The following is a 23,324-nucleotide window of genomic DNA, read 5'->3' as shown; positions in this document are numbered from 1 at the left end:
GGGGGGGGGGGGGGGGAGGGGTGTTAGGGTAGGGCAGCATTTAATTAAAGCAGCTCCAAGATCAGCTCTAATTAAAGCATTGCTGCATCTCCTGTAATCAGCATTCCCGCACTTAAAAAATGGCAGTGGGGCACTTGAACTAAACCTCGATCGGCGAGTTTTAGTTCAAGCGCCCCGCCCCCACTGCCGTTTTTAAGCATGGGGATGCTGATACACAAGACGCAACTGCCACACTCAAGCAGACTCGACTTAATCGAGTCTCCTCCGATGCACTGGAATTCCAGCATGTCAGAGCAGCCTCCGTGCTTGTGCATAGGAGCCCCAAGTGCCTTTCCTCAAGTCCCAAATATCAGGCTCTGTCCCTGCTCTATGCAACCATGACTCTGGAAATATCTTTCATTCTGTCTTCCCAAATACAAAAGTACAAGTCTTATTTTGGAGGCGTGTGGTATGCAAAAAAATATATGGCATGTTCTTCATGATCATTTTTCAGACTAGAGTGAGTTTTAGGATTCTTTTAGTTTCTGTAAATGAGGGTTGATGGTGCCAACTGAAAAATAAGGGAGCTAAATAGCAGACATGTGTTTTATTTAAGAAAAACAAAAACACCCAAAACAAAACAAGCCCCCCCCAAACAAAAAAACCCACAAAACCCTGTTTTAGAAGAAAACTTCAGAAAGTCATTTTCACTTATCAGATAATATGCCCATTTTAGTGTGGTTTTTTAGAAGTCATTTATAAACATCTGTTCCAAGTTCCATCTGGTTTTCTAGAATATACAACTTTTAAAGGGGAAATCTTGTTCAGTATCTAATGAGGTCCATTATGCAATATATGCATTTTGACTATTACAGTGACTAAATAATTCAGATATGAGGAAGACATGCACATATTAGGATAAGATAGATAACATCATACTCATAAAAAGATGTGGTTAAACTATAACCAAACCAAATACAATAACAAGCAAATGTTTTTAGGATTTCTAGGATAGCTTATGGCCTCACCTGAGGTAAAGTAAAAAAATATTTAAACTAAAAATATACACCTAACATGCTGAGAAACATCTCATGGGCAGATCTGGTTTGAAGATTAAATGAAAGGCTGAATGCCTTTCAAATACAGAGATGCAATTCCAGGCATCATTTAAAGTGAAACCAAAACAGTCCAATATATGTATTATGTGGCTGACTCGAGTTAACTCTTCAGTGTAAGAATACTCTTTTCTGATTCTCATTCAGAATCAAATAAAAAATTCTTTTAAGTACACAATCTTTACCCACTGAAATTTAGGGCTGCAGTATTTATTGTATTAATACAGTGATGGAAGAAGAGATGCAAGCACAATTGCTCTAGCATTCAATGCTGGCAAATTATTTTGCATCTCTGCTGCTTTGTGTGTGTGGAGGTGTCACAAGAGAAGTAAGTGATGCGCACACAGTACCTCTCCCTCTTCTGACTCCATAGAAATCCATTTTTTCTCCACCTTTCTTCTCTTTGTGAGGGCCTCCATTGCTGCTTTTGCCATCTTCTCCCCCACATTTAACTTCACCTTTTCCTTCAACTGCAGCCTCTTTTATATCCTCAACCCTGAAATTCCCAGAGGTCATGCGAATGTGCTCAGGAAAATCAGCACTTTCCAAGAGATAACTTGGATCTATTTCCAGGAAATGGGATGAGAGCTTTAAAGGTCCTCTGGCTGATGTAATGATTTCCAAGGGCTACAAATTAACAGCAGTATCTAGTTAATCCTAAAGTACATATTTTACAAAATTTGAGTTATTAAATCAGAGGATGAAGTGTCCCATTTTCCATTTTGTTAAAAACTTTCCCATTACTGAGAGTTTCATCCCTCCAGAAGCAAACGCCATCCTACAAGACATTTTTTATTATTTTCTAGGTAACCTACTCACATTCAAAAGCCTATTCAGCCTTAACGTCCCCATCCATAAAATAGGGATAACAAGTCATTTGTCTATCCTCAACACTTTTAGATGTTTTGAAGTTTAGTATTTGCTGTTTGTGAAAAGGTTTAAATACTTAAATTGTTTAAGTTAGTTATCATTTAAATTTCATCTGGACTTCTCTTAAGATTGTATTTGGAATATTAATAAAGATTGGATCAACGGACTTGACTAGTACTTTGAAGAGGTAAGATGCAGTGTGAATTATTTTAGATTCAGGTACTACCAACCTATGATATTCAAATCACTAACATTTACACTTGAAAATAAAGAAAAGAAAAGAAAAAGAACAATATTCAATTCTCCTTATAATATTATGCTATAGATTCTGATCTAAATTTGGTGCTCTAACTTTAACTGGCTCACAATGTTACTGTGATAATTTAATCACAATACCTGATGTGAACAGCATGAGATATTTGCAGTTAGGTTACAATTATTTGAACATGAAACTTACAACTTTCATAAAAAGACTGTGAATAACATCAACTGCCTTCTTTAAATCTGCACTACCATAGGATTTAAGATTACGCATATATGCAGAAGGGGGTGACATGATAAAGACTAGAGAAATGGTAATATACACATTCCCAAACTCACATGATATTTGCAATCAGTCATCTTGATGCACATAAGTTCAGATCCTAATTTCACCTATTAGATGCCTAAGGGCAATTCCATTTCTACCTGCTCATGTCCCTGAAAAACCATGAATGCAGCAGGTTAGTGGGTCTTCCTCCTCACTTTTGGAACTTAGTCTTTATGCTAGACGAAGACGCGTTACAAAAGTAGACAAGTTAATTTTTCAGAGACAAGCAGGGTAGAATAAGCTCACACTTAGGCACCCAGTCAGTGGAACAAGATGCATGCCACAACATGCCACATCCAGTAGAAGGAGTGGCTAATCAAACAAAGTCTATTACAATACCTCATTCCCCTCAAAAATAAAGTTGGCCGTAATTGTTTTAATGTGGTCCAGGTTCCGCTCAGAAGTGAAGGCAAGATGCTATTCATTCCATGACCCATGTTTACTTTTCCACTACTATTCATATTTAAATAGAACCACACAATAGAAATAGTTGTTCAACTTGAAATAAAAAAAAACTCAGGGTTTTTTATTCACCAAAAAACCCTAGTTGTTACTGAAGATAATTAAACCACAATTTTCTGTTCAATATTGTAGCTATGCAAACATCCACTTGTACCACTGATTTCCTAAAAAAAAAAACAACTGCACGCTAAGTGTTGACAACAGGCTAAAAACAATACCGGGACCAGCTGACTAAACACAGGAAGTTGGATGAAGGTTTTTTTTTTTTTTTTTTTTTTTTTACACTATTCAGGAAATTATTATTTTTTTAGTAATAAGTATCATATACATCAAGAGCTTGTTTTCATTAATATGTAGAATAGCTGTTCTAGATCAAAAGATAACATTCAATGTCATATGAAGCCCTTAAAAAAGTATTTAGATGTGTAGCTGCACACTTCACATTTTAATTCTCAAGCCTAGGGCACTTACACCTACAAATGTTGCAAAATATAGGCAATCACAGCCTCGCAATACAAGGAGCCAATTCCAACTCACCTATTTTTCACCTGTTACTGAGAATTAGGCAACTTTTCCACACTGGTATTTAAAAGTAAAAACCTCTTTGATATCAAGCACTCTCTCTTTAAATTCAATTTTTCAAATGGAAAGACTTCCGCCTCTTTTACAGTATGCAGAAAATAACCTTGCCACTAAGCAAAAAAAGGATGACAAAGCTTGGACACACTTATCTAATCCTTCCCTCAGACCCAACCTTGGGCATTTCAAGAAAACCTACTAGTGAAGATGAAGTCTATACTGATTCTAAGACTGCAAGTAGGCAACAGAATGAGTCTGCCAAACTTCTCATTAAATTTGGTTTAAGACAGCAACCTGAATCTTTCCCAAGTTTGAAAGACTAATGCAATAACCCACTACCATCTACTCGAATATTAAAAAGATCCAGTGTTCTCTTAAGCCTACCAGGCCATAAGTCTTCTATAATTAAGGCACACCATTTTTTGCAACCAATAGGACATGAAGGAGTGAGGTGGATGATATCATATCAAACAGCTGACTCCTTTTTCCAAATGACCCATTCACAGCTAGGTCAACTAGAGGCAGCTTTTTTGCACAAATCCAGAGTAAAGATTAAACTAGAAGCAGGGATGAGAACTCTCCCCTTTAACATGGACTTAAAACCCAAAAGGGGTTTGGGGCTTTGAATTCCAATCTCACATGGGCACCTAACTCAGGAGACAGAGAAACAATTTCAGACACACCCTCACTTCAGCATTTCCTGTTGTCTGCTTGTGGTAACCCTGTCATGAACAGCCTATATAAATACTATTCTCAAGGGTAGAAACATGGCACCTGATGTCTCATTTATGCCACCATAAATATTTTTATGGCAGCACAAGCATTGAGCAAATAGACATTGTTACCCTTTGTCATACCACATCAGAAGAAAAATCAGTGGTGTGACAAAAGGTAGCAGTCTGCAGCTTTATTGTGGCAGACATCTATTTCCTTGGTGGTGGGAGAGCGTGGGCAGCCTGAGCTGCCTGCACTGTCCAGCCACTCCAGGCAGGTCCTCTTGAGGCTTGAGGACCCTGAGGCTTAAAACTCCTGAAGCAACTGCCCAGCTTTCCCCTCTTATAGAGGTGCCCCAGGAAACTTTGGAGCACCCATCTGTAAGTGGTGAAGTCAGGGTTCCCCACTTACAGAGACTGGCCACTGCTCTCCAGGAGTAGTCTCCGTAAACAGGGAAGGCCTCCATGGTTCCCAGCATGAAGGGACAGGACCTGAGGAATCCCTAGTGCTCTATGCCTCCACTGGAAACTGGTTTTACTCAGGAGTCCTCAGAATTTCCAGTGTGGACCTCATCTAGGTAAGTGGGGAAAGTCAGGCTTTCCCTGCTTATGCAGACCTGCCCCTGTAGATGCCAGAAGTGGATCCTGGTGAGAGGGGAAAGCACTATTTTCCCCACTTACTCAGATGGGTCCCCAAAGATCTCAGGTGGGGTCTGGATAAGCTGAGAAACCCAGACTTTCCCTGCTTATCCAGACTTGCCCCTTGGAGCTACAAGGACACACCTGAGTAAGTGAGGAAAGCCAGGCAGGTGCTCTCAGGGACAGAGGCACCCAATTCTGCCTGGGAATTCCTAGGACATGCAGAACCAGGCTCCATAAACCCAAGGGAAACCTATCACCCTTGTCCTTGATGGTGACGTACAAGAAGCAATGTGCGTTTGGCCCATTCAAGCAGATCAGCTGATCTGCTTCATTCACTGACATCTATTTCTAGCCATACTTAGCTCACATATTGCATAGGGAATGTATGTGCCTAACTTGGTATTTTGAATTCCACTCTAAAAAACAAACAACTCAAAGTCAGGAATGGCAAAATTTAACATCATCATGCCTAAACCCTTTTACTGATCTGGCCCTTTGTTTCTATGCATCTGCCCTACGTCAATGTGGGCAAGACAGGGATAACAGAACTTTCCTAGCTCAAAGAAGTATTATTAGGTACTGTGAGATACTATGAAGACTATGAGATAGAGAATACCGGGGGGCTGTGCAAGAGACTTAATATGTATCCTATTGTTTGTTAGTAAATCACTGAAAATGGAGCTCAAACATTTAGAGGTGCAAGATATAATTTATATGCATCTTCTTTTGTTCTTAGTTCACATCAAGAAGAGTTGCTAAATTTATTACATACTGCTTTAAACATTTACCTATTAGTATAACTTTTACCTCTTCTTGTCCAAGTTGCTCCATAGAATCACAATAAACTTCACTGTCTGAATCACTTGTCAAATGCTGAATTCCTGAGACCTCTTCAACACTCTCTTCATTTGTACCTGTACGTAATTAATAGATGGCCAAACACTTATATGCAGTTCTGGCAAACATAAAGCAATAACTCAATACTTAAGTGGGCTGCACTTCATGCTGTTTATATGGTAATCTTGTTTCACAGAGTATATGAAATATAGATGTTATATAAATCAGATTATAAAAAATTACTTTGAGGGGGAAACATCCTTAAGTATTGGGTGCTCACCCATTATAAAGAGATTCATTTTTCATTGTTTGCTTCACTTCCTTTCCTAAGTGCGATATGGATTTGAACTTTAGAATTAAGTTACTGGTACTCTAGAGCAACAATTTTCAATTTTATTTTTTTGTTTATTTATTTTTAAGAGACTCAAGGCACCCCTCTGTAACTTTTGTGAATTGACCAGCATTTCAAATGCTAATTTATTTATTCATGTTGCAAAGAGGCAAGGCAACTGGGTATGGAGCACCAGCCAGACCAAGATGAGCCTGAGTCTGTGCTTATTTCCTCACACCTCCCAGCACCCTTTAACAAGATTTTACACCACCCTGGTTGAGAATCACTACTCTTGAGCAGGTGCTGGCAACATATGTAATGTGGAGCCACTGGATCTGGCTCGTGGAGCTGGAGAGCTTTATCTGTGCCTACACCCATGTCATGGATGGGCAGTGAGGAGCTGCAATGGCCAACTGGAAGACGCATTTTATGTGCCGCTGCCATGTCTCCCCCACCCCTGGCTGCAGCTGCACTGGGGCCACACAGCTTCCAGCTGTATTCACACTGCAGCCAAGAGATTGTGGAGGGCAGCAGCAGCAACAGCAGCATGTAGACACAGCACAGCTTCCAGATGCCTGGTCACTGTGCACCATCTGGAAACTGTACTGGCTCTGGGAAACAGAGGGAAGTGCCTGGCCCAAAACACAGACATAGGCAAAGCCCACGGCAGACCAGAGCTAAGTTGTTCCAGCCCAGCTTGTAAAGGTTGTCAAATGCTGCTTAAAAAAAAAAAACAAAAAAACCCAACAACTTTACCTCATGAAAACAACCATTGGGAACAATAATACAGATCTCAAATGATTTCCACCTCATTACTGCGTTTCAGATTCAAAATACATGAAATTTTAAACACAATAATTAAGTTTCTCTAAGTAACATGTGTTTTGGACTTTCTCTCTTCCTGTGAGAGATCTAGAGAATCTCAACCTGTACTCTGATTTTAATCCAATTTAATTTTTTTTTTCCTTAAAGATTCTGTGGCTGAAGGGCACCTGCACAGTCTCCAGCCTTCCATATTCAGAGACTCCCTAAAGTTTTGTTTTGTTTGTTTGTTTAAGAAGAAATATTCCCTGAGCAAATGATAATGTATTCATGTAAGGACAATACCTTGGTGGACATTGTTATCAATTACTTCTAGACTTTGCTCCATTTTCTTTAATTCTTCCTCCACATTTATGCCATTCAAGGCAGATTTTGTCTGGGTGCCATTCTGTGCATCTGGAATAAAGCTGTCCTTGTAACAGCCATTGGTGACAACACGTTCCAAATCTTTAGCAGCCGCTGAGTCTGGCTTCACATTCTTATATTCTATGAAAGAACAATGAAACCCTGTGCAAGTTATCAATAAAAAAAGCCATGTGCCCAATGGTGCAAAACATCTTTTCAATAATTGACTTTCTGATCTGCTCCATGAATGTTTAATATATCTTTAATAGTCAGAAACAAATTTAAATATACAATTTTACTTGAACTTTTTCGCAGCTTAGTTTTTGTTCCTTTGAAAAGCTTAAGTTTCAAATGCATTTCTTTAATTCAGCTTAGATAGCAAACATTTTTAAATACACAGCAAATCCACTATAGACCTCAATAGGAAATTTGAGAGAATGTCAAATTTTCTTGAAGAAAAAAACGCTCAAATATCAAGTTCTAAATGCATAAATTCAAATCTTTTTTATTAGAAATCTTTACAATCCCAAAAATAATATCACTGAAAACTCACTTTAAGTTTTCCCCACTGAAGATGAAATAAGTCTGTGCTTATATCCTATGCAGCTATTTGCACCAATACAACCACACACAAGGGAAGGAAATTCCACAACTAAAACAAAATAATACAGAGCATTTCTTAAGCCCTTGTTCTGCAAGGAGTGAGAATAGCCACATATTTAAATTAACAAGGCTAGTGAACATTCAGGAGACTGCTTTCATGAAACATCTTGCAGGGTTGCCCTTAGTCTTAACCTTACAATCCAGGTTGAAAAGTGCAGTTATTCTTCATGCATAGCATGTGTGTTCTTCAATTAAAAAGAAGAAAAACTCATCTACTCAGGTATAATGCATGACTTCTGAGATTTTCTGGTGCAGAGGGGAACAGAAGGCCTGAGACTTGGTAGGGGAAGAGGGGAGGAAACATAAGGATCCAAGACTAGCAGATATACCATTTGCATTTAGTTGTAGGTCTTTTTCTTCTTCATGAACCTCTTCCTCCTCTGATTCTGCTCCACTATCACTGCTTTCAGCTTTACCATTCAAAGCCTTTGGATTTGGAGTGGAAGTCAAGGCATTGCCAAGGTCTAAAGACAGATTTATTTAAAAAAAAAAAACAACAAGAATCTTAATACTTATTCTAAAGCTAACATTTCTATAATAAAATATTACTAAATCATTGTCTATAGGATTTTCAGGTGAGAAAATCTTCCAAATAGACTCAACGTTAATTCCACCTTAGCCTTGTTTTATTCTTTTAAATGAAACCATATAAATGAAGATTAAATTACAACATCTTTTTAACTGCTGATGAATTTCTTCATAGGGTATAACTTGCCCGAGTGACTTAAGCAGGCTGCAACAGTGATTTAAGCAGCCACTCACAATCATACACTAGTCTGTCTGGAGAAGTACACATTAAAAAAAAAATGCAGGGGCAGAGATTCCAATGTTTAGATGCTGAAATAAATACAACAGAATACATGCGTTTGAAAGTCTTGTTACATAAGTATTTTAAAAAGCAAAATTTCCTTGGAATATACATTTAACTCAGTCCAGAGCTACTGATATATGCATGCATGCCACACCTGCAATCACTCCCAGATCACAAATTAAAATAAACATTTTTATCTCAATATGCAATCAACTGCAGGGTAAACGTTCTTTAAAATAAGAACAGCAAATTTAGAATGTTTCTATACCTCTACCAGATTATATATATTGAAAACCATACATTTAAAGGATATAGAGTAACAATACATAGTAAAAGTACAAAGCAATAAAAGGGTAGAATTACAACAAGATCCTTACATTCTTGAACTTCGACTTCAAAGCTGAATTCTGTCACTTTTCATTGCCAATCTTAACAGAACCATTTTACATTACCTTCCTGAGAAATTAATTCCTAAATATAGGGTGTACTACCAGCAGCAAACAACATGCAATTACATTAAAGCTGGTAAACCTGCCCTGCTACTTTTGCTTCGGGGTAATTCAGTGCTCAGAGTTTTGTGCTTAAACTAATCTTCAAGTGGAAAGGCAGATCAGCCTCCCACGCTCCTCTTGTTTCAGGGCTTGTCATCCTCTCTAAAAACATGGTTTTTGCCTACAAGTTAACTAATGCACATCAGCTATCTTGAGCTAAAAACACAGTGAAGACACAGCATCTTAGTTTTGCAGATGTAACCCACAGTAATCGTCAAGTGCTGTCTCGATTTTGCTTACTTTGAGGTAGCCCTTAAGCATTAGTCAGCACAAGGTAAGAAAAACAACAACTATAACAAAGCTTTCAGTAGTGAAAAAAAACCCTGGAACCTACAGCCTGCAAGACCACAAATTAATATGTAGTTACTTGCTCCCCATGCAAGAAAGCTTCCTTGCCAGGAAAACTACTTCACTGCAAGCACTTCACCTTGGGAGAAAGAACCCACACCACACTTGTAGGCTTAGCAGTGCTACGCTAGCTAGCACTGTGTACAAAAAAGACTTGGGGGTCATGATTGACCACAAGATGAACATGAGCCACCAATGTGATGCCGAAGCTGACAAAGCAACCAAAACTCTGGCCTGTCTTCTGATGTATCTCAAACAAGACCTGGGAAGTCATCCTCCTGCTTTACTCAGCCTTGGCGAAACCACAGCTGGAGTAGTGTGTCCAGTTCTGGGCTCCGCAATTCAGAAAGGATGTGGAGAAGCTCGAGAGAGTCCAGAGGAGAGCCGGAGCAGGGGGAAGGAGGGCATGGTGGAAGCTGCCAGTAGGCTGAGCAGCCCCTGAGTTGTAGGGGATCCTGGTGCTTCCTTCCATGGCAGTGGTACCACCTGGAACTGCTCAGGCAGGATGCTATCAGGCTGGGGCAGCCTGAAGAACAGTTGGATTAGGCTGGGTGCTGCCTCCGAGCTGGGGCACCCCCAGCCCACTAGCAGCCCACCCACATGACCCTGGTGAACACCGCCACCATAGAGGGAAAGACTGGGGTCCCCCAGAGCTCAGGGCCTCCCAGCAGCTTGCTCCCCTGGCCACAGGCAGGTTCTGCAAAAAGACAGGCTCAGTCCCCACACCAAACAGAGCCTGCCTGTTGGATGCTGCCCCAGCTCAGAAGCAGCATCCAGCCAGATTCAACATTTCCCCGAGCCTGCCCAGGAAGCAACACCCCATGCACTGTCTCCGCCACCTGGGACCACCTAGGAATGGGCTGGCTTGCCCCTGGGGCAGCGCAGGGAAGTGGCAGGAGGGAGGCAGGGTGCGTTGGCAGCCGGAGAAAGTGGCAGGGGTGGTGCATGGGGTACTGAAAGCCCTGGCAGGCTCAGAGAAGACTTGAATCCGGCAGCTGCTCCTCCAAGCTGGGGCAGCCCCCAGCCTGTTAGCTGCCCACCTGGGCAGCCCCAGGGGGTACCGCTGCCATGGAGGGAAGGACAGGGGCCCCCCACAGCTCAGGGGCTGCTCAGCCCAATGGCGGCTTGCCCCTCTGCCCACGGGAGACATGGGCAGACTCCATGGGAAGAAAAACACAAAACCAGGTTCAGGCCCCTCACCACTTCTGTCTTCAGTCTGCGGCTCCTACACTGGGCAGCCAGCCATCAGATTAAAGGCTGTAACATTACAAGAAGCTATATTGCAAACTAAACTACAAATCGGGATGTGGTTTATTCTGCAATGTAACAAACTCATTTAAATTGAGAAAAAAAAAAAAACCCGCAAAAAAACCCGTATATGTAATGTGTGACCCAATTAAACTGCAAAAAAATGGGCAATTTCCAGCACATGTACAACTGTCCATACAGCTTCAGAGGCAGGGAAGAACTAAAATCTAAGGGAGTGATTTTCAATCACAGTGTAGGGGTTCTTTGGGGTGCTGCCAGATACTTTGAAGTGTGCCACAAACTGTGAGGGGATAAATGAGGTATGATGAGATAAGCAGATGAATTAAGCTCAGGCTTGTCCCTGCCTGGATAATCCCCTACCCTAACCAGCCAGCCCCTGTGTAATGAGGTAAGGCCTGTAATGCAGGGGTGTTCAACATGTGGCTGTTGGAGCCTTAAGTATCCAGCCCACAGAGCTCCCTACGGATCAGGAAAATTGGCAGTATGGAAGTGGTAGCAAAAATTATGGCCCCACTGCCAAATTCCCAAGCCCCAGCCCCATGTGGTAGGTTGGGGCCAAGTAATGCCCTCCCCCCTCCCCGCTATAGCTGGATGAGGCTGGGCCATGCCTCTTTCCCCCTGTAGGGCCAGTTCAAGCCCCCTTCCCCCTCAATCCCCCCTGGGGTTGGGCTGGGCCTCTCCTCCTCCTCCTCATGGGGCTGGGTTAGGGGCAGGCCAGAGACACCCCCCCACAGGACCAGGTCATGCCCCTTCCCCACATGGGACCAAGTTGGGGCTGAGCTATGCCTCCCCTCTCCTCCTGGTGGGTCAGGTTGGGGCTGGCCACGCTCCCTCACTCCCTCCCCCAAAAGGGGTCTGGTTGAAAACAGGATGTCCCCTAACCCTTCTCTGTGTGGCCATCAGCCAGGGTCCTGCCGCGGCTGCCCCAGGTCAGATGGAACCATCAGGCAGACCTGCCCCATAGACAGCCTGGGCACTGCCCAGCTGGCAAACAAGGTTGAGCACTGCTGCTGTAATGTATGAATTCATTTTGAAATTAGGTGCCACTCAATTCACAAAAGTTAGAGGGGTGGGGTGCCTCAGGTTCAACAACCACTGATGTAGGCTTTTAACTCTACCCAGGTTACTGTTACATACACCCACACCACCAGTTCATTTTGTTTTTCTTTTTGCATTGCAGAAGTTGTAGTATTTAAGCATATTCTCTTTTAATTTGAACAGCATGTTATCAAAGTTGGAGTTCAGGAAAAACACTAAAGTTAACAGCCCTAATCTCAGCCCTGAAACATGGCTTGGAATATTTTAATAAGGGATATTAGTCAGGACCCAGGCTTACAGCTGACCCAATCAGTAATGCGAGTGGCGCAGTGCTCCCAAAGAACATACTGAGGAATCAGTTCAATACTGAAGTCTAGAGAGCCACAGCTCATGTTGTACTCTGACATCACCATCACTTATATAGCACTCTTATTTTGAATGATTTTTCTACCAAAGCCCTCACTAGGTACAACCATGCTTAACGTAGGCCTGACAAGATCAGAACTCAAAATGGTATTGCTACTGTCTTCCTCCCTATCTATTTGTGCTCCTACCTAAGAACGTTACCTCCGAGTGAGAAACTGGACAAAGTGCCATTGACTACTACTAATTAGAGCCACCAAAAGAATTTATGGAGCCCATTGCTGTAGTAGTGCTCCTGGTTATCCCTTGAGCAACATACCTTTGTGGCAATAAGGGGCAAGATTTGGAGCAATTCACCTCAAGCTGCAGCAGACGAAGTTTAGGTTGGAAATTAAGAACTTTCTGACTCAGAGAGTGGTTAAGTATTGGAAAAAAGTTACCTAAAGAAGTTATGAAATCTCCATCCTTGGAAATTTTCAAGAGCAGATGGGACAGACTCTTGGCTAGGATGGTTTAGAGTCAGATATGATCCTGCTTTGACCAAGGTGCTGGACTAAATGACTTTGTAAGGTCCTGTCCAGGCCTATTTCCAATGATCCAGTGTGGAAAGACAAGTGTGGAAGGAAACTGTTAAAACTCTGATTCACTTTATGCTAGTTTTGAACATCTCCCTGCACACCTGTCATTTTTATTATTTCAATCAAAAAGCAAAGTATCCACCTTTATGTTGCTCCAATACTACTGGTTTAGTTTCTTTTCCTCTTCTGACTCTATATTTGATAAAGAGAATGAACTATATATAGAGCACAGCATAATATGAACCAAGAGTGATATAAAATATAAACCACATGATATGAGAATAGGGGAAATGCCCCATTGTCTTTCCTAAGCCAACATATTATTTTGTCAGTTCAAATGTCAAGTTACTAAAAGGATTTTGGAAGGGCAATACAAAAGCCACCCTCCTAAAAGGAGTGCCACAACTCTGCTTGCTTGGTATGGCACGCTTGGGCAATCTCTTATGAAGAGAACCTGGCTTCTTATCTCTGTTGCCATCCCACTTTTGGAGTTTACTCAGCAACATTTCAAAAGCCCTAAATGAAAATGTTGATCTTCTGGACTGGTGCAAGTCTCTCACAAGTCTGTAACAACTGTGCATCTGCCAGTCTCTTCAAGATTATTTGACTCAAAGGCAAGGCAGGGTGGCCCCATTGAGACTAACGGTAGGTTTCACTTGAATCATCATCTCTTTCACTAAGTGCATACACAAACTGCCTGCAGTAGAAGTTCCATAAACTCGTAGCTGGTTACATAAGCCTCAGGTACTGATGAAAGCAGTTATTTTATTCTATTGCAAAAGCCCATAAAAGTTACCCTCAGTTACTGTAGCACTAGGATGTTAACTCAGGATATAGAAGACTACCACCATGTGCAGTTACCTCAGCACTCTTAAACTTACACAAGGTTGATATTTGGACAGCAGAACTCAAAGACACATTCAAATACAGCAGAAAGTAGTCTTGCCCATAGGTAATATTCTGTTGTCCCTGTCAATCAGATACTGATTGTTTGTAGTCATTTAAAAAATATACAGCACTTCACTTAAAGTGGTAGCTTAGCACAAGAGTCCTGGTTCAATTCCAGTTTGTGCAATTAGATTCTGCCACCTTGAGCTCCTTCTGACTTACCTTCATAAGCATTTACTTCCTTTCCTAAAAGGCTGCATCATGTTAATGTATTCAACTGCAGTACCTATTATCTCTCACTGAGTATCCCAAGCTTCATTAATCCTTGTAAACCTTATTCCTTGAAAAGCGGTGTTTTTTGGACAATTTAACAAATTTAAGATCATCTTGAATCAAATCAGATGGTTTTAGTGCTTCCTCACCACTTTGTTAGAGTACAACTCAGTGCCCTTAAAGTTTGTCCAAGAAAACATGGAACTCACTGCTACCAAAAAAATAAAACAAAACATTGTACCACAGTTGCACTAGTGTTACACAGCCAGGTGTACAGTTGCCTGGCACCATTTATTGCATTTTTCATCATAAACAATTAAGAAATAGTACAGGATTTAGGTCTGTTCCTCCACCACAAAAAATAGAATCCATAAGCATCCACAATGAGCTGTTCTGGTTGGTATGAATGCCAGAGGAATAAGTGTACTGACATGCAATGAAGACATTTACATGAGATAAACCAGTCCATATCATCATTCTGCTTTTAGGTCACATCACATGCAGAGGTTAGAGGTAAGATGGACACATTTCTCCCACATTTCTCCACGGTTTGTGCCTTCCCCTTTCCTTCAGAGAGTAAACATCATGGGGCCTGTGGTGGATGAGTACTCCTGCATAGGTAGTTAATACTCTTTCACGTAGGGGAGATGCATTTTGCCTACCAAGTGTCCATTCTGTCCACAGACTGAGAAGGAAAGGGCACAATAGCTCCACTGTGTTTTGTACCAGGAAAAGTGTACAGTCTACAAAAAGAACAGCAAAGTTTTGTATGAAATTAAAAATACCCTGGGTCACCTATAATCTGATTTATAATGACCGTGTAGCCTGTGTCAAAAAAGCTCCCCCACAAAAGCTGAACAAAAATCCAACATCTAGATTACATACTTGTCCATGGCTACTCAAAGCATAGTAGCTAAAGGGCTCTTTACAATACCCAGATTAATCACAGCCTCACAGGTTACACAGATGATTGCATTCCCATACATTTTTGAGGTCAAGATTAAAGTCCTGGCTTTCTGCTGCTACAGCAAAGCTTCCATGCATTAAGCACTTCACTCCATGCTGACTGGCTACATTTCTAACAGCAACTAAAGACAGGATTACTCTCATCTATTCTCCCCACCCCCCACTCCCCCTACCATACCTCAACCATTTTTCTATTTTTTCCTTGTTGCCATCCTTTTTAAGCAAACCTACTGGAATCTAAGCCTCTCACATCATGGTACCTACATTATTTAAGTACAAATCTGACCCTTAATAGAAGTTGTGCAATTGTGCTAAACCTTTTACAGCTTAAGAGGAGTTTAGTGAACATGCACATATTTATGTAAACTGCAGGAGCTGCCAACTCTTTCATAACTTTTCCTTCGATATTCTGATCTAGCACATCAACTAAAGAACCTAGACTAATGTCCAGTTGCCAAAACAAGGGAAGTATTTGTTGACTTAGCACTGCATGGGGGGGGGGGAAAAAAAAAAATGACAGCCAGGATTTTCTAAAGCTCTCTAAAAACATATTTTTGTAAGTGGTTGGTAATTAAGAAGCAATTCATATTAGCAGAAACGGGCAATGAGCTTTAGAGAGCTTAGAAGCCTTATAGACATAGCTACAGAATAAGCCTTCAACAAACTACAGGATAGATGTTGCTAAATCCTTTTGATCTGCTCAATCAACCACAGACAGAATTATGTTCTCCTTTTACCACCCACTCTAATATTCCACTTCTCCAGTGATAAAGGGTAGCAGCCCGAGGTTGTGGATGGCACAATATATAGCAGTAGATACTATTCTACACCATCTGTATTGGTTATCTGATCTGTTAAACCAATGAATGTTTCTTTCCCTTAATTCTATTAAATATCAGCCACTTTAAACATTGATGTTTAGAACGTTAGGCTTCTGAGTTAACTCTTCATTAAGATCAGATGAGAAGTAAACAGTTGAAGTGTTGTCTATTTGGAAGGTTCCCTTTGCAACAACAAAGAGTAGAAATTTTCTTTAGAGACAGACAGACAGACAGAGCTTAACTTCTTCAGTAACAAATGCCATCATGAAAAAACAGGAAAACCCTTGAGTACACCATAGTTCTCCTGCAATCTGTTTAGTTAGTTCCAGAGCAACATTTGGGGAGTCTCATTCAGTTTTTAGGCACAGAGGAAAAAAAAAAAAAAACTTCTTTAGTACAGATATTAAATTTGGAAAAATGGAGTGGGAACTCAAATTAGATCAAAATGACCCAAAAATGTGGGGCACTATTGCAAGCCAGGAGAAACAGTCCCAATCTGTCAAAAACAAATTAGCAATATGGGATACCCAGCATGAAAAGAAGCTCAACTTTTAGAAAGTACCAAGCATCTGCCCTTTGAAAGTCAGGTCCCTTAAGACAATGGTTCTCAACCTTTTTCCTACCGGGACCCATTTGCCAAGATTCATAACTTGTCCCAACCCACACCCCCCTGGCCCTGCTGGTGCGTGACCCACAGTCCCTTGCCCACCCTGTCCTGCCACAGCCTCAGCACCCGGCCACCTTGCCCCTACCTTCATCTGACTGCTGGGGCTGCTTCCACAACCCTGCCTGGCTGCGTCCTGGCCGTGTCCCCAGCAGCTACTTGCAGGCTGGAATGCTGCCAGCCTGCAAGGGGAAACCTGCATTTTTGTGCGTTTTTCTGGCACAGACATGTGACCCTTAGAAATATTCTTCAGCACATTTTTGGGTCGTGACCCATGTGTTGAAAAACGCTACCTTAAAAGAAATCTTAAGCTGGGTATTAACATATACACATACACACACTCGTCACTTTGGAAACATTTTGACTGAATTCTAAAGCCATCCCTAAGCACTGCATGCTGTGTGACTTTTCACAAATGACTGATCCTGTGCCTTAACTTTGCTTTCTGTAAAATGGAGTAATCAATGTTTACAAAATGCTTTGTAAAAAAGTGAGAAGTAATTAGAAATTACTATACTTACCCGAATGCAAGACAACTTTGAATTTAAGACAACCCCTTAATAATCAGATTCTATACATGGAAAACTATACATCTGTAACAGTTTTCCAAGTACAGATTCTAATTATTGGAGGGCTGTCCTAAACGTGTCCAGTCCTCCCCAGCATTGCAGCATGGAAAGCAACAGCCAGGAAAGGAGCAGCAGGGAGGCATGCAGCCTGATCCCTTCCCCTCTGCCTCCATCGCCCCCAAAAGCTACCCACTCCATCATCACTTGCACTCACCATCTGTTCTACCTACCTCAGCCCCTCCCCAAACACACACACACCCTCTGCAGAGATTGGTTCCATCTCTGGCCTCAACCAGGTAGTAACAGCAGTGACAGCTTTGGCTCCCGCCCCTGGCCAGGTCAGGGCCAGACCTGAAGTCATAGCAGTTCCCCTACTGTGCTGTTTTCCCCGAGTTCCTACTGTGCGCATCTTCCCCACGTGTCCCCCCATCCCCACACTATGCAATTTTCCCCCATGCTCCCCCCACATGCTAAACCCTGGCCAGGCAGCAGTGACAGTGGCAGCAGCTCTGGCCCCAGTGTTCAAATCCAAGACACGGCTCTACTTATCCACCCACCTTGTTAAAAGGACAAGGGTGGGGACACCTCATCTTGAATTAAAGTAAATACAATAGTATTTTAAGGGTAAGAGGTTTTTTGGTTTGTTTGTTTTTAACTTATTACTTAATATTAGTTTTTTTAATACAGTGGGATGGGGCTCAAGGAATGGATTTCTTCAGAACCTTGGGGCAGTTATGGGTCACGATTACAAAAGGAATTCAGTATTCAAGTGCCAACATCATTAATTCACACAGAAACTACAATATTTGCCTTTTGTTAAAATTTGTGAAAAAAAAAAAAAAAAAAACACAAAACCAAAAAAAACATATGCCATCTTATAGTTTCATAGTTGGTAGGGTCGGAAGGGACCTGAGCAGATCATCAAGTCTGACCCCCCTGCCATGGGCAGGAAAGAATGCTGGGGTCAAACGACCCTGGCTAGGTGGCTGTCTAGCCTCCTTTTAAAGACCCCCAGGGTAGGAGCAAACACCGCTTCCCTCGGAAGTTGGTTCCAGATCCTAGCTGCCCTGACAGCAAAGTAGTGCCTCCCGATATCTAGCCTGAATCTACTCTCCGTCAACTTATGGCCATTATTCCTTGTTACTCCCAGTAGTGCTCAGGGGAACAGGGACTCTCCCATTGCCTGCTGGTCCCCCTTGGATAGTTTGTAGATGGCCACCAGATCCCCTCTCAGCCTTCTCTTGTGGAGAGTGAACAGGTTCAGGTCCCATAGCCTCTCCTCATAGGGCCTACCCTGCTGCCCCCTGACCATGCGAGTGGCCCTCCTCTGGACCCTTTCGATGCTGACCACATCCCCCCTGAAGTGCGGCACCCAGAACTGGACACAGTACTCCAACCACGGCCTGACCACTGTTGCATAGAGGGGGAGGACCACCTCCTTGGACCTGCTCGTGATGCATCTGTGGATGCATGACAAGGTGCGGTTAGCCTCCCTGACCCTGTCCTCACATTGGTGGCCCATGTTTATCTTGGAATCAGTAGTAACTCCAAGATCCTTTTTTGCCTCTGTGCTGACGAGAAGGGAGTTCCCCAGCCTGTAGGTATGCTGCTGGTTCTCTCTCCCCAGGGGCAGTACCTTGCACTTGTCCATACTGAAACCCATCCTAGTCTCATCTGCCCACCCCTGTAACCTGTCCAGATCTAGTTGTAGCCTGTCCCTCTCTCTAGCGTGCCCACTTCCCCCCACATCTTAGTGTCATTTGCAAATTTGAACAAGGTGCTTTTCACCCCCTCGTCCAAGTCACTGATGAAGATGTTGAATAGGGCGGGCCCGAGGACCGAGCCCTGGGGTACCCCACTGCCCACATCCCTCCAGGTCGAAAATGACCCGCCCACCACCACTCTCTGGGTGCGGCCCTTCAGCCAATTTGCGACCCATCTGACTGTTTAGGCATCGACACCACAGTCGCTTAATTTTTTAATGAGAATGGGGTGACAGAGTATTGAGGGCCTTTCTAAAGTCCAGAAAGACCTGCACCCACAGATTTTGTGACCTGGTTGTAGAAGGCCACCAGGTTGGTCTGACAGGACCTGCCTCTAATGAACCCATGTTGGTTGCCCTGAAGCATAATCTCCCCTACTGGTCCCTCGCAGATGTGCTCCTGGATAAATTTTCCCAAAGAGCTTCCCCAGGACTGAGGTAAGACTAACGGATCTATAGTTTCCTGGGTCCTCCTCCCTTTTCTCAAAATGGTGTGGTGCCAGGGGACTGGAAAAGGGCCAATGTGGTCCCCAGAGCACCATGAGTGCTCATACTGCTGTGCCAGGGGTCCCGCAATGACCCTTTTCCTTAGCCAATTTCCTTAGCACTCTGGGGTGGAGGGAATCTTCTGTGGCAATACTGACAGAGCCAGATAGGGCTGAAGTGGGCCTCAGCTTCCAGTTTCCTGTTAGAAAGTATTTGGAGTGTTAGGATTATCAGAAAATGGACCACATCTTAATTTAGATGCTTTTAAATAACTGTTATAGTAACATTTAAGATCTATCAAATTTTGGCTTTCTGTCTTTAACTCTATGAATCAGTTGGTTTATATTTAGCATTTTTTAAAAAAGTAGCTTGTGGCACATTATACCATCCACTCCAAGTAAATCCTTATTATGCAGATCACTGACCTGAATCTGCAGATACTCTGTTACAATCTTGCCCATCAATCCTGCTGTCAGCCAAACATATTAAATCTCAAAACCTGAAGCATATGCAATTTTAGCTGGAAAAAAGTGACCCTGATTTCAAAGTAACCATTTACAACAGGGAAAAGGTTTTTTTCCTCCAAAATACAGAAAGTTATTTCAATGTATCTGATTAGGTGCCAGTGCTAAACAAACAAATGAACAAACAAACCATTTTTTACCTTTAAGCATGAAAACCATTTTAAAACAAGTTAATTGAGGTTTTAAAAATGTGCATAAAAATTGAGCTGTACAACACATGAATTAGCAAAAACTGCTCCAATATAGCCTATGTAGTCCATTTGAAACTTAATTAACTAGATTTTAAAAGCCTCTTTAAACAAAGTATAATTAGACAACATTGGTCAAAAAGGTTGTCAGTTATCAAAACAACATCTTCATAATATTTAAATTACATATAGCTTATTAAAATAAAAGTCACCACCACAATGATTTTATATGCAACTATGAAATTACTAGGTTTGCCACCTTTCAGTATATAAAAGCAACTAGACTACCCCCTCTTCCCTTGAGCATTTAATCTAAATTGATTAGAGAGAAGAGGGAACTTGTACTTTATTACTGGTCTTTGACATACTTCACACACCTAGGATTCAGAAAAGAAAAATATTAAACTCCGTCCCCATAACAGCAGCAACCTGCAGATGACTTTTTTCCAAGTAAGAGGACTGAGACTATAGACAACCAATTGTTGCATAACTGGCCTACTCAAAGCTATGTTAAGAAAGCGTAAAATAGAAATCTTTACAGGGTATGGTAGAGAAGAGAAAGAGAAACAGGTTCCCACTCATGGTATCCACATAAATACCTAGTTGTGGGACACTAAGACAATCTGAACCACTTATTAATTGTGCAGTCTATATATGCCTGGTGTAAAGCAATTAAAACATTTGCAACATGGAAGGCAAAGTTAAGAAGCTGTCACTATTGCTAGTGGAGGGACAGAACCATTTTTTATATCTCTCTTCTTCAGCAGAGGGCACCTCTGCAGCAAGATTTCTCTCATCCAGTAACATTTTGGGTACAGCCAACAGATAATGTTCAGTTTTCTGTAGCATTTAGCTTATATGTAAGAGCTAGTGGTGGCAAGCCCAGAAGTCAAGAGTTTAAAAAGAGAACTGTGGTATGTAAAACAAATGGAAAAAGATGGATTTATACACACTTATCATTCCTACCTTCCAGATATTTAGAGACTTTCTCCAGTTGGACTGGCATATTGTAAGGGAATGAACAGAAAGATGTAATATTTAGCTGGAGAACAATTCACTAAAAATAAAAAGCTACAATGAAATCTATGCAAGGTAATTAAGTGAAGCTGAAATTGTTATAAGTGGCAAGAGGAAAAAAAAGTTGTTTGTTTTCATAACTTCAAACCTGATGTTAAGTCAGATCCTCTGTTACTCTTCTTATCCTCTACCATTTCATAGAATGGGCCAAGAACTTGCAGTAATTCTTCAACTTTCTCCGTCATTGGCATAGTTTCAAGAATCTGCATAAATCCAAAATACAAGATCTTGTGTGAGACCTAACGGTGATTCATTAAATTTAAACTGTGCCAAAAGTTCAATGCTCACTGTAATCCTCATATTGTAGTACTAGCAACTACTTGCAGCAAAAATCTAATCATTTCTCTCCAAGCAATTTTCACAAATCATACACAAGTCACATTCTCCACCTAATAAATCTCAAGCAAACAAACATTTTGGGTTGTTTAAAAAGTAGTACTTAATGCAATTAAGGGTACCATTATCGGGGTAGTGCAATTAGATGCAATTTGTGTTTTAAAAAACAGTCTTCCCAGGGAGAAAATGAAATTGAGAAAACCCCTCCTCATCAGCAGATCTTTATTTGCTATAGCCACCCTATTTGTCCAAGTGTAAATTACCAATGAAGAGCCCAGTGCATAGCACATGAAACCATTTTGCTCAGTAACAGCAGCTGACCCCAGCTCTGGGCAGGCCCCTGCTGCCGACCACGGAGCCCAGGCTGCTCACAGCAGGAGGCAGGGAAGCTGCAAGCCCTGTTGTGAGCAGCTGTAGCTCCGTGGTAGGTGGCAGGGGCCTACCAAAAGCCCAGGCTGCAGGCAGCTACAAGGCTGCAAGCAGCTGCACGCGAGGTCTGGAGTTGCAGCCCAGGTCACTGCCGAGAGCAGCTGCGCACAAGCCTTGGGGAGCCCACCAGCAAAGGGGCCGGGGCTGTGTTGCCACAACAAGAATCGAGCCTCTTGCTATCTGCCCCTGGCACACCAGGCTCTCACGCCATCTGCCCCTGGCATACCAACATCTTCCAAGTTGAGGTTGCAGGGCTTTTTGACACTTGGTCCAAAAAAAGGTTGCAGACCCCAGATCTACAGCTTTGTTCCAACTCACCACTGCATATATAAAAGCTAAATACATACAACCCATTATCAGTGAGCCTTCCTCCCCTCTCAGAGAAAGGAGGAAATGAGCAAGAACAGCCTCATCCACCCCCAAAAAATAACATTAAAAGGAATAAATTAGGGTCATATTCTGCCCTACAAAAGCAACTGGGTGCTCATCTTTTGACTCTGACTAGAACCAACTCAGGTTTTCAGTTTACCAGTGTAATATGTCCCAAGAGAGTGGCTCATTCATATAACACTGCTAATCACCTTCAAAATAAATGGATTAGATAGCACGCAAGATGCTGAATATGGCAGCAAAAAGTACAAGTCCATCACCAATTTTACCACAACATTTCAACTTGCTAATCCAGTCAGGTGGGGTTTTGATTTTTTGTTGTTGCTGCTATTCAGAACAAAAGCTCCAGCTAAAAGATACAGGCTGCAGCAACAAACCGGCTTTCAAAAAGAGAGACAGCAATAGTATCTGTGGCAAGACCTCTCCAAAGAGGGTGCCAGACAGTGGGTGATGGCAGAGGATAGCACAGCAAACCACTGCCAAATAAAAAGGCCCAGGTAGATCAGCGGGCAGGACAGCCATTAGTAAAACTTCCAGCAAGAGCCCCAGCTCCATGAACAGGTGACAAAAGCACAAGTTCAAAATCACCACAATAAAATTCCCCCTAAAAGTGTACTTCCTGTTAGACTTCCAGCCTTTAGTACCAACTGAGTAGTTGGAAAAACATTATTTGCAAGCTTTCAGGCACAATCACCCTTCTTCAGGCATACGAAGTTTCTGCTATTCTGAGAGTCCAAAATCAAATCTGAGACTTCCTTGGACTCTCAGAATAGCAGAGACTCCCTATGCCTGAAGAAGGGTGATTGTGCCTGAAAGCTTGCAAATAATGTTTTTCCAACTACTCAGTTGGTCTAATAAAAGATATAATATCTACCCAAAGAACCTTGCCTGCCTACGTCCTTAGACCAACACAGCTACAACCAAAAACCCAGCCTTTAGTACAGAATATATTATGAGGTCATCTAGAATGAATGGACTTCACTCTAATAGTGAAGTCATGCAACATTTTAGTGAAAGCCAAACACAACTTAACACTGAAATTTGAG

The 23,324-nt window shown here is 42.0% G+C and overlaps 1 protein-coding gene across 1 annotated transcript in view; it reads right to left on the bottom strand.

Moving 5' to 3' along the window:
* ACBD5 (acyl-CoA binding domain containing 5) overlaps positions 1-23,324 on the bottom strand; it is a 49,272-nt gene that overhangs the window by 17,855 nt on the left and 8,093 nt on the right. Inside the window, exons 5-9 of the mRNA XM_025204392.1 lie at positions 21,212-21,326; positions 8,277-8,411; positions 7,225-7,425; positions 5,757-5,863; positions 1,445-1,721 (exon numbers count right to left, since the gene is read on the bottom strand). Coding sequence (XP_025060177.1) covers positions 1,445-1,721; positions 5,757-5,863; positions 7,225-7,425; positions 8,277-8,411; positions 21,212-21,326 — 835 coding nt within the window. The remainder of the gene's footprint in view (positions 1-1,444; positions 1,722-5,756; positions 5,864-7,224; positions 7,426-8,276; positions 8,412-21,211; positions 21,327-23,324) is intronic.

The sequence above is a fragment of the Alligator sinensis genome, unplaced genomic scaffold (genome assembly GCF_000455745.1).
Source record: "Alligator sinensis unplaced genomic scaffold, ASM45574v1 scaffold309_1, whole genome shotgun sequence".
Classification (NCBI taxonomy): Eukaryota; Metazoa; Chordata; order Crocodylia; family Alligatoridae; genus Alligator; species Alligator sinensis.
The sequence above is the reverse complement of the archived record's forward strand: the minus strand, read 5'-3'. Positions and strand labels throughout refer to the sequence as shown.